We start from the raw sequence: 11,952 nt of genomic DNA, 5'->3' as shown, positions 1-11,952 counted from the left end.
TTTGGATGGTCATACACAATTGTGACCCTCCACTAACAATATTCATCTTTATCACATATCCGTGCATCAAAATGATGTTTTGAATAAGATAAAATCTCCAAATCTACATCTTTGCTTCATAACAGCCCAATTCACCACCTTTGCCCTCAAAATTCAATGCCAAGCACCCCGTAAAATCCAACATATACTTCAACATCTCCAATTGACGAACATGTACGTTAGTTTCCATAACAAATACCACATCAGGAACTTCTCTTCGGACCAAGTCATGAAGAATGAGAACACCTCGTGGGTTTCCAAGCTCACGAGAGTTCCAACTTAATATTTTCATGGTTGTCGACAGGGTTGAAAATCAGCCTCCGCCGATACTACTTCAACCTCAACCAAATTTTCATTATTAGGGGATTTCTTCTTTTTAGAATCAATCATGATGGACTTATCATTCCTAGAAATAGACTCCACAAAGCGCTTAGAAGGAATCGAACTCTGTTTCAAATGCTTACTATCCTTCAAAACTATACCACTGGGCCTACCCTTAGGTCATTTCTTAGAAGAAGAAGCCCCCGAAGCAAAAGAATGAATACAAACCTGGTGAGACTCAGAATTCTGTTTTGGGCCAGGACTAATGAATAAATGAGATAAGCCCAAATTCCTAGTCCCAAAAAATTATATATGGGTTTGACAATTATTATTGAAACCTCCTTGTTCAAATTGAGAAATAAACTGGGTAAAGAAACTACCTTTTGTTTCAACGTTTGAAAAGCAACTATTCCTGCAGTATCCCTCAACTGCTTGTCTTTCACAGCGACTAGTTTCTTGGTTGCTGGAATCTTATTAGCCGATGATCTCTCACTAACAATTGGAACACCAGTCTCCTTGCACTGGACCATTCTTAGTGATTAAGCGACTTTTGTTTCTATTAATACCACCATTAGCCCTCAACCATGTTCCATATGCAAAACCATCTTTCTGAAAAACAGCCCAACTAGTCGACCATAATGAACAATCATGATCAACATGACCCAATTTACCAATATAATAAGAAAAAAATAGGCAATTTTTCATATTTCAATCTAACCCACAACACATTTGACTCCCCAAGAATAAGCCTCTTGAACCTTAATGGCGAAGGATGAGTTATATCTAATCGGACCCTCACCCGAGAAAACTCACTCCATCCTGGCATATTCTCATACAATTCAATATCCTCAACCTCTCCAATCGAGTCACCAATCATTTTGACAACGTTTGCAGTCATCCATTTCAAAGGAAGATCGAATAAATGAATCCAAAAGGAAGCATAGTTCATAACAATTTTAGAAGGCTAGATATCACCATTATACTCCTTCAAAAGTACTAAACTTCTATCAAAGGACCAAGGAGCATTATGTAACACCTTCCTTTTGTCATTTTTCTATGAAAATTGGATTAAGCAAATATTCTCCCCCAATTAGAAAAACAACACCTTTTCACTGCACTCTAGGCAATGTGCATCACCATCTTAAAAACTTTCTTATTATAAAAACTTGGAAGTGAGAAGCCTAAAAAGCTGGCAACATTCAGTATGAACTGTATAGGGCATCTAAAAAACACCCGGAATCACAACCTCATCGAACTCTACCGCCCATATTGTTAATATCCTCCACCAATCTGACAACTCCTCATCCATAACAGGACTTGAAAATAACAAAACAAAAAACCCTATCAAAGGAAAACAATGCTTGTGATAGAAAAGAAACAAAAACTCACAATTACTGAAATTCTAGAAATCGATCACCAGAAACGCCATGGAAACTCTAAAATGAAACACCCCTATCGTTTATGGAGTCTATTAAAATCGCCAAGGAGCTGCTTACTGAGAGAAATATCAATTGTTTTATTTTCAATTTAGAGGTTTTAATTTTCAACAGTTGATTTATTTAACATAATAGATGCATGAAATATCTTTGTCATTTCATTAATAATCAAGTCATACAATCACTAAAAAATTGTTCATATATCATTTAAGACTTTTCAAAGATCTATAATATGAGTATCATGGGACTATACTAAACAAAATTATCAACTATAACAAATATTGCATTGAATAATCGGGTCAATGTCCATCAACGATTACCAAGATCACCTGAAAATAAATCGGTTAATAATCCAATAGGGTTCGTGCTAGATTAACCTTATTTTTGAACCTAACCTTTAAAGAAAAAACAAAACAAAACGTCATCATTATGCACAAAGATAAAGGGCTAACAAATTAAAAATGTCTTTTTACATAACAATAATAAAAAAAAAATACTATCTATACTTACAATTTTATCTGTATAATCTTACGGATTGATATGTCAGCTATTAAAATGAATGAAATTTTTAAATTTAAATTAAAAAGAAAACACTAATCAAAGAGAAGTGTTATACATACGCACAATATTATACATAGTGAGTAGAAATCCTATTTTATCAATTTTTTTTAATTTAAATTTAAAATTTTTACTATTTTTAATAACTGAAGTATGCAGAATATGGTGATATAAATAAAATTATAAATATAGTAAAATATTTTCTATAAAATAGAATTTCACTCATTAGCCGTAATATTGTACATCAAATTGTGCTTACCGCAACGCTGCTCGTAAAAAAAACGAAAAAAGAGCTCACTCTGTTCCGCGCACGTTAACACAAAATCAGAGAAGAAAAAGGGGAAGAAGAAGCAGGCGTCGCCGATAATGGCCGGGAGACCTGGAACGAATCCGACGACGTACTCGCCGTCTCTAAAGACCCAGAAAGCAAGGTCAACCATTTTCAAAGACGATTGGGTCCGACCCGATGGCCGCGGCTTGCAACAATGCCGACCCGCCTGTACTTTCGTTTATTTCTTTTGTGGATTTAGTTCTTTGTTTTCTTATACAAATTTTATTTTACGTTTTTCCTTAATAATTATAGGATTGGAAGTGTTGGTGGTTTTGGTTGTGGGTTCTTTTAATATGATCAATGTGCACATTTTCATTTATCAAATTTTTAAGTTAAATTTGGTTGATTTATTGGGTTTTAGATTTATTTCATTCTGGTTTTTTGAATTAAAGAAATTTTTTGTGTGGGTTTTGATGATTTTCAAGGTTGAGTCGTGTAGTGGGGAAGAAGGACTATACTCTGCGCCTTTTTCCTTTGCGTTGGGTGTAGGTCTGTTTAAGGTTAATGAGCGTGAAAAGAACACGATTATTGTGTTTGGATATGATTATTCTCATCTTTCAAAGCTGCCTCATTGTGATCTATTGTTTATTAGATTATTGAGTTGTGCTTTTCATTTATGTGTTTTATGAACGTCTAGCTCATAATCTAGCAAAGTCTTCTCTGGACGTAGAGACAGATAGGATTACTATTGATACTTTCCATAAATGTGTTCAAGCTCTTGTAATTGCTGAAACTATGCTGATTAATTAATGAAAGTCTGTGTGGTTTGTTTCAAAACCAAAATACATCGTTGGTTTACTAGTTTTTCTGATGGTACAGGAGTTTAGATGCTCTTAGTTCTTTTCTAAATATTTCTAGTGTATTGGTATAGTTTTGATTCACTGCTTGCCAACACGAATATGCTTTCTTTTATTTTATTTTTTATCTCTGTTTCCTGGTATTCAAACCGTCTGTTGTCCATTAATGCATGATTTTGGATGACTATGCTTGTTTGACATTAGACTGTGGCTTATTAGTTAGAGTCATGCTACACAGAAGCCCCACACTCTGCATATCACTTAAAAACATGTGATTTTACTTTTTTATCCTCATATTTTATATTTCATTAAATATGTTTTTGAGTGGCGTGCAGGAATGTGGGGCTTATGTTTAAAATTTTTCTATTAGTTATATGTGCTCTAGGGCTGCGCATTTTATGATGCACTCTCTCTCTCTCTCTCTCTCTCTCATGCTTTTCCTTTTTAATGATCCTTTCTTTTGAACTTGAAGTTGTGATTGCCTACATTGGTTGATGTGCTTCACATCCTAGAATCTCCTTAATCATTGCGTAGGTTTTGTATATATAAAGTATACCTACTAATGTGCTTATGGAATTGGCAATAATGGTTTTAGTATTTAATTGGTGTCAGGAACCGTTATAAGACAATTTTTTTCCCCCACTGAAATTATGCTTATATTATCTTTATCGTGTCGAAATGTTTTGAAGTACCTCTTATGGGTCTCACTGCTTTATTTTTACCTTTTTGCCTTGCATCAGACTAAAATTTCATGATGGTATGCTATTGAGTGCCATGTAACTAGAATAATAGATCTTTACCACCTTTGCATGATGGGCTATGGTTTGTGGTATGACGCTTAGAGAGTTTTTTGAGTGTTTTATGCGATTTAATGAAAAATCCTTTGCAGGAGTTTATGGATTACACACGTGCATGTTGAGTCTAATACTGCATGGACAACTAAGAAATGGTAGTAATTGACAAAGGTTATCATGGAGAAGCTACAAGCTGATTTATTGTGGGGTGGTGTGGGGGAAGAACTTAAGTCCCCCAATCTCTTGAGGTGGAATAAGATATGTTTGCTGATTGAAGAAGATGGGTAAGGGAGAGAGGGCGATTGATATATATATATATATATATATATATATATTTAGAGAGAGAGAGAGAGATCGAGTGAGGTTGGGAGGTTGGGAGGCTGGGGGGACTTATTATGCATGATTAGATAGGAGTCTCTTCACATCATTCCTTGACCAGCTGTACTCATGTTGAGTAGGACGTAATGGATGAGATAAAATGGTATGATTGCCATCCACGATAGGAGTCTTCATAGTAAAGACTGTTTATGACGTTTCGTGTGAAGATAGGAATCCTTTCCCTTGGAAGCTTATATTGGGAGGAGTAAGGCCACTCCTAGAATAAATTTCTTCACTTGGACAGTGGCCTTAAGTAAGAGTCTTACCTTCTTTTTTTTTTTTATCGGTAAATAAGATTTTATTGATTGTAGGAATAGGCAAAAGCTCAAGTACACGGGTCATATACAAGAGCAATGCCTATGAGTGATGTTCTAGTGATACAAGAAATTTATGGATCCATTAAAATCTGTTACAATTGACCATTGGAACAAGGTGTCAAAAACGAAGGTTCTAAGTTCATCCGATGACCATTCTCAATCTTCGAAGCTTCGCTCGTTCTTCTCCCTCCAAAGACACCACCATAGGGAGATCGGAACCATTTTCCAAATTGCGGCAATTTGAGAAGTGCCTTGGAGACCTCTCCATGAATCTAAGAGGTCGATTTCTTGGCATCACCCAAGCTACACCCACCCTTTACTCTGGTTGACATGGTCATAAATTGGTGCTATATGTGCGAGAAGGATGGGAAAACAGTGAATCAACTTCTGTTGCATTATGAGGTTGTCAGTGCTTTTTGGAATATGGTTTTTGGCCTTTTAGGGTAGTCTGGGTTATGCCCACCCATGCAGTGGGTCTATTAGCATGTTGTAAAGGGCATTTTGGTGGCCACCTGTGCACAATCTTGTGGAAGATGATTCCTTCATGTTTTCTTTGGTGTATTGGAGAGGAACAAATGAGCGCAGCTTTGAAGAGTTCATGAAGTGGTCCAAATTTGTGTTCCTTTTCTGTTTCTACTTTTCTCGATTTCCTAGCCCGGCTTCCTTTTTATGTTTAGGTGGATTTCTAGTATACTTCCCATATACCCAGAAACAACATTTTTCTAGGATTAATAAAATACTTTAAAAAATACATTATTTTAATAATATACAACCTCAGTCTGATATTGTTTCACAACTATTCCATTTTAGGATGTTCCAATATCTAGTAAACCCCTAGGGGTTGGCTCAAGTAGTAAGAACCTTGGTATTGGTATGCTCCCTCTAGTTCAAAGTTTGAACCCTTGGGTGAAAACAATACCTAGGTGCCACGTCCCATTAGTGAAAAGCCGATGATTTACTTGATCCGTGTTATGGGTATGCGTTACAGGGGTTCAGGGTTTAACCGGGTAAAATAGATGTTGCGTTTGCACTGTCTCTAGGATTCCTCATCATAAAAAAAATATTATCTAGTATGCCCTTGTTTTATTAATAATAAAATGATTTAAGTCCTTTTGTTGAGTTTTCTCGAGTTTTTAGGGAGTATAGACCCACAAACTTATATCATTTACTTGAGTGATGATGTAATAACTTATGTTTCTTAAAAGCTTTTCTTTTTGTGGTAGACAAACAGTATGTGACGAAACTAGTATAAACTGTTGATGGAGATTCTCATGGATAGATGAGATCTTTCTGTGTTAAATTGTTGTGGGCATTGAATGATATAATTGTTTCCTCCAAGAAATGTTTTTCTAATATAAAAGGATATTCTCGTTCTATTATTAACTATATACATAGTTATGCTGCCAACTAATTGAAATCTGGCATAATTTGTTTTGGAATTTCAATGCAAGTAAAAGTTCAGAAAAATTGAAACTTACAGAAATTTGGACCTTATTTTCATTGTATTCTTTCATTGTCCTTATATTGTTAAGTTTTGACTCACACGGATGGTGTAACAAGTTGTTGGTGGCTCGCAGTTTTTAGGACCGGTGCTGTCACTGCTGCTTCCGGATCTGCTTATGCAGAGTTTGGAAATACCAAGGTTATTGTGTCTGTGTGAGTATATCTTTAACCACAAATTATGATGTTTACCTTGGTAGCCTGCTTTCTTTAAAACTGTATTCTTAAATGGATCCATTTCTAGTTGGTCTTTAGTTTTTATTTCTAAATCTTGTCTAACTATCATACTTTTGCTGTTATTAATTTTTTTTTTTTTAATTTTTTGTAGTACGTTCTAGCTAGGTTCAAGTAAACTTGTTTAACATTTGACCGGGTCTTGGTTGGTTCAGATTTGGGCCAAGGGAAAGTAAAAAGGCAATGATGTACAGTGATATCGGACGGCTAAATTGTAATGTCAGCTATACAACTTTTGCCACCCCTGTCCGTGCACAGGTATGTAGGATCTTACTATGTCAACTTAATGGTACTCTACTTCATTTTTAAACATTAGATTAAGTTTAACTCCCTTCCACTAGGGATCAGATCGCAAGGAGTTTTCTTCAATGCTTCATAAAGCTTTGGAGGGTGCTGTAATTCTGGAAACTTTCCCCAAGACAACTGTAGATGTTTTTGCATTGGTGCTGGAATCTGGCGGCAGTAAGTATGAAGTTATGTATTAAAATTTACAATAGTAATGACGATGATGATGATAATAATAGGATGCAGAATATAGAGAAGTTATCGTCAAGAGACAAAAATTGATGTCAATCATGTGTATCATGCTTTTGATTTTGAGTGGCAAGCTTCTATAATGAATGCTACAGTGCTTGATAATCAATCAAAGCCTCCACTCATCATATCTCACCTTGGAGCAAATTCTCAGTTCTGGTCCAAACAAAGCTGCAGATTAGCATTTTGGGAGTAGTTTTATCATTTGTGGTTCCGTATAGTATCTTTATTGTCTTGACTCTCTTTTGGCACACCTTTGTTGGCAATATTATGGCTGTGTGATTGGGATGAAATTAGAGTAATGCTAGGTACAAGCCCCAAATAGACAAACTCCGCACAAGCCTTTTGTAAAAATGTGGGTCCCACTAAAAAAGAAAAGGTTTTTTTTACACTTTTGCATTATGGGATCCACTTTTTTACAAATAGACTGCGCGACGGGGCTTGTCTATTTAGGGCTTGTACAAATCATTTCTCGTTCCTTATTATGGTCTAATTTCTGAGAAAGGACTATCGTGATTTATTTTCAATGATGAAAAACTTGGGCCTTTTTTTAAAGAGAAATAAGTCACTTCTTAGAAATATAAGAAATGATATGTAAAATGTCCTTAAGAGTGGTATATGAGGGTGTGTGTGGATAAATACCCATGCTGGAGAACTGTTATTGTTTGAATGACTTAGTTTCGAATAAGATATTGAGTTCTTTGTAAGCTTTACATATGCTCTTTGCAGGTGATCTTCCTGTCGTGATATCATGTGCAAGTCTTGCCCTAGCAGATGCTGGGATCTTGATGTATGACCTTGTTACCTCTGTTTCTTTGGTAGGCATCCCAGCAAGACACTTGCCTATATTTTTACTGCTAGTTGAGCATGGTATAAAAATCATAGGCATAGAAGCATCTAGCAATCTACACTTTTAAAGATTTATTTTACCTATAGTTTTGTTTAATTATTTCTTTATATTTCCTAATTTGGCTAGTAGTGATGCATTTCATCTATTGTTTTCATCACTTCTCTAACTTTGTCATCTCAACTCGAAATATACTTCCTATCTTTTTTTTTTTGCTCCAAATATGCCTATTTCAATATCAATAAAATATCTTCTTACTAGTAAAAAAAAAATCTTTGTTTATTTGCTAAACATTATTCGGGGGAAACCCCGTATCACTATATAATAAGTTCAGTCTCTTTTTATCGAATATTCACACTATAGTGTTTAATTTTTGGTGCCTAGTCTTGCCTGGGTAAGAACCTCGTCATTGATCCTATTTTGGAAGAAGAAAGCTATCAAGACGGAAGTTTAATGATTACATGCATGCCTTCTCGTTATGAGGTTACTCAGCTTACAATTACAGGGGAATGGTCAACCCCAAAAATTAATGAGGTATGTCAGTCAACCGGAATGATCTTTTGCAAGTTATACGATGCGTATTAGTTCTATCCTCTTCTAGAAGAGTTTCTGCTGTATAGAACAATGTAATGACCCGAGCCAAATGTTTGCAGTCAGTTTTGTACGCATTTAGGGTTCAGTGGTGGAACGTTCTATGATTAATGGCTTAAGTTAAAACAACCCCCTCTCTTTGGTCTCCAAGCCAGTATGAAGTGAAATTTTAACTCATACGTCCTCCAAGTAGTTTTGACAAAATTGCTTGATCCCTTGACTGTATAATTATTCATGGATCCATCTGATATTTTGAAGCAGGGGATGCAGCTATGTCTAGACGCTTGCTCAAAGCTTGCAAACATCATGAGGTCATGTTTGAAAGAAGCCACTACCACTTCACAAGAGTAGGAAACTTTTTTGTTTACCTAGTTTTTACATACAGGTCACAGATTTAGCCTTTTGTTCTTTTCTTCAAGCTTCAAAGATTTGGCAAAAATTTTCCGGATTAGTTTCGTCTGGTTTTTTGTGGTTGTACATCACTTCTTTTCTGATTCCTATGAAATCTCCAGCACATTAGTTCTACATAAATTTTTAAGTCTACAGTACAGTGCAGTTTGAAGTCATGCCTGATGTACTTTTGCGTCTAAAAACCAACGTGTTTTCTTTGTTTTGCACTCTCTAATTACCTATCTGATAAATGCATGCTTTTATTTTGCATGAAAGATCATTACAATACAATCTACTAAGTAGCATTTCTTTTGACTCTACGGCCTGTATTTTCCCTGTGATCCTGTCAATATTTTCGGTCAACATGGCATTAAATTCTACAGCAATACCTTGTAATGACAGTAGTGTAGCCTCTCCATGCATTGTGCTAAGTGCTCTCAAACCATGCATTGTTTGTCTCTGGTGGGGCCGTTGATGACCTACACGATTCAGATGACTACCATGTAAAGAACCAGTAGGGCTGAAAAATTGACTATCAATTTGGACTGATACCTCTCACAGCAGGAGAAATAACATTTGCAGTCGTGAAATGTGTAAGTATCGCGCAATTTCTTTGAAAAAGTGAGTAAATATGTGATCTAATAAAAAATTAATTTTTTTAATATTAGATCTCACTTTTTTTTAAAATAATAATTGTACGACGCTTGTGCACTTTACGACTGTAAGTAACATTACTCTTAACAATAAATGGGTCTAAGTCATGAAGTTTAGACAGAAATTTTAGGGATGTATTGAAACGTGAATGCCAAGTAAAGGGTGGTGTTTCCGATGGAGCAGGCTAGCTAGCTGTAAGAGATGGAAAAATGGGGTGAATATGAGACAAACAAGGTGGATGTAATATGTAGATGCTGGGGTTGGTGAGGCGCAATTCTGCAAGACATTAATTAGATCAATCTAACATGTGCCGATCCAGCTCTCCCTTTGTCTTGTCGTCGGCTTTGCTTTAATGAAGTCTACTCTTACTTGGCACTATTCCAATTTATGAAAAATGTAGCACCGTCTTCCACGAATTAATTAAGCTTGGGACAGCAACACATGGCGATCTTTCTCGAAGAAAATTGCTCAATTGTGATCAATTATTTTCTATAAAAATGATTATTTTTTTATTAAAATAAGTCTATTTTAATCATAAATAGTTACTCTCGTCGCGTATAATCTGTCACAATTTTTTTTTGGTAATGATGAGTGTATTATATAGAATTTTATAAATTCATTTCGACATAAAGAGTTCATGTGATCGTAAAGGAAGATGAAAGAGAAAAGGATGGAAGCAATTGGGGGACACCCATTAATGCATAATTTAATGTGTTATGGAATTTTATGTTAGTTTAACAGAAGGATCGGAATAGGATATGGATCTAAGTCCCCTATCATTGTGTCCTTAACATTTTTATGTAATTAAGAGAATTCGACACAATATATGAATTACTTAATGCATGCATGTGTTTTACACTGTTTATGGGCAATATTATTAATTATATAAAGTTACATAACGTGTCTATTTTTTTTATAGGATCTTGCTAGAGCTATCGAGAGTGGCTTTTGAGAATTCAGAATTCCTACAAAAAAGTGTAATATGTTTTTTTATTTTATGTTTTTTTTTTTACGCATTCTTTAAATCCATTGATTCAAAAACATTTTCTTAAAAATCAAGTAAAAAAAATATAAAAATAAAATAAAATGAGAATCGGTATTTATCGAGATATGCATCCTCAGTGCATCTCACAGAATTGCAATCTTCTTTCTATTTTATAGGATTGCAGTCTCACAGAATTCTTATCTGTAATCTAAGATTTACAAAATAAATGTTAGAAGATTAAATATAAAATAAAGAAAAATGAAATATAAAAGTTGAATAAATATGAAATTCACATAAAAAAATTATTTTTTTAATAATAGATCCCGTTATTTTTTTTTAAAGAAAGCATACAATATTTATACTCATGACTATATCTAATATTAAACTCTGAGTGCCTTGTCCCTTCCAAGTCCAACTTGGCTGCACACTTGTGTTCTTTAGTTTTGTATAGTAATCGGTCTTCGCAGTCTGAGGGACATCAATTTATTCATAGATATATACAAATTTTAAATATAGGTCTTGTACAATATTTTATAAAAATAAAAATAAATCCCTAAAAATATGTTAAAAAATTCTCATTTTTTAAGAGATTCTATTTTTTAACAATAAAAAAAAAAAACTTATACCAGATTTTAAATTTGATACTTGGATCATACTAACGGGCGTCCAGCGTTTACAGTGGGGCCGCGTACTGCTAATTGTAAATTTTTATTTTTTGTTTTATTTTTTAAGTATTTTTTTAAAATTATTAAAAAAATTAAAAAATATATATATAATTTTATTAATAGTTACTTACTTAATTATTAAATAAAAATAAATAAAATTAAAATATGATAAGATTCAACAGGTCCACTGTCATTTTCCTTTTATACTTCTCCCTGACATTACTCTTATAACGGGGACATCGGGGGAGTGACAACTGATATGGCAGAGAATTAAAAAACTGTTAAGATTCCAGAGGTATGCGTATCTAACGCCGTAGTCAACACCTCGGGATCTTTACCAAAACTAATACGACTACCTAAAATAAGCAAAAGGAAAGCATCTTTAACTGTCAAGGAGATCAGAAATCATTGTTTTCTTTTTCTTTCCATACCAAGCTATTTTCATTTCCTATCTATGGATACTGCTCTTCAAGTACAGTAGCCAGCTACAGTGGAAAAGAATGGTTTCATAGCTTCTGTACATGAACTGGGAAACTTGCTTGTAAGACTCTCTCTCTCTCTCTCTCTCTATGTTCTAAACC

The 11,952-nt window shown here is 34.5% G+C and overlaps 1 protein-coding gene across 1 annotated transcript; it reads left to right on the top strand.

The window, feature by feature from the left end:
- Window positions 1–2,568: 2,568 nt before the first annotated feature.
- Window positions 2,569–9,208, top strand: LOC121241515 (exosome complex component RRP41-like). Its single transcript, XM_041139308.1, has 7 exons — window positions 2,569–2,853; window positions 6,549–6,627; window positions 6,861–6,963; window positions 7,047–7,167; window positions 7,969–8,057; window positions 8,471–8,620; window positions 8,939–9,208. Exons 1-7 carry the CDS (start codon window positions 2,721–2,723, stop codon window positions 9,026–9,028), a joined length of 765 nt encoding a protein of 254 aa, XP_040995242.1. The 5' UTR covers window positions 2,569–2,720; the 3' UTR covers window positions 9,029–9,208.
- Window positions 9,209–11,952: the final 2,744 nt, after the last annotated feature.

This window comes from Juglans microcarpa x Juglans regia, chromosome 7S (genome assembly GCF_004785595.1).
Source record: "Juglans microcarpa x Juglans regia isolate MS1-56 chromosome 7S, Jm3101_v1.0, whole genome shotgun sequence".
Classification (NCBI taxonomy): Eukaryota; Viridiplantae; Streptophyta; class Magnoliopsida; order Fagales; family Juglandaceae; genus Juglans; species Juglans microcarpa x Juglans regia.
Note: the sequence above shows the minus strand (reverse complement) of the source record. Positions and strands in the feature narration are given on the sequence as shown.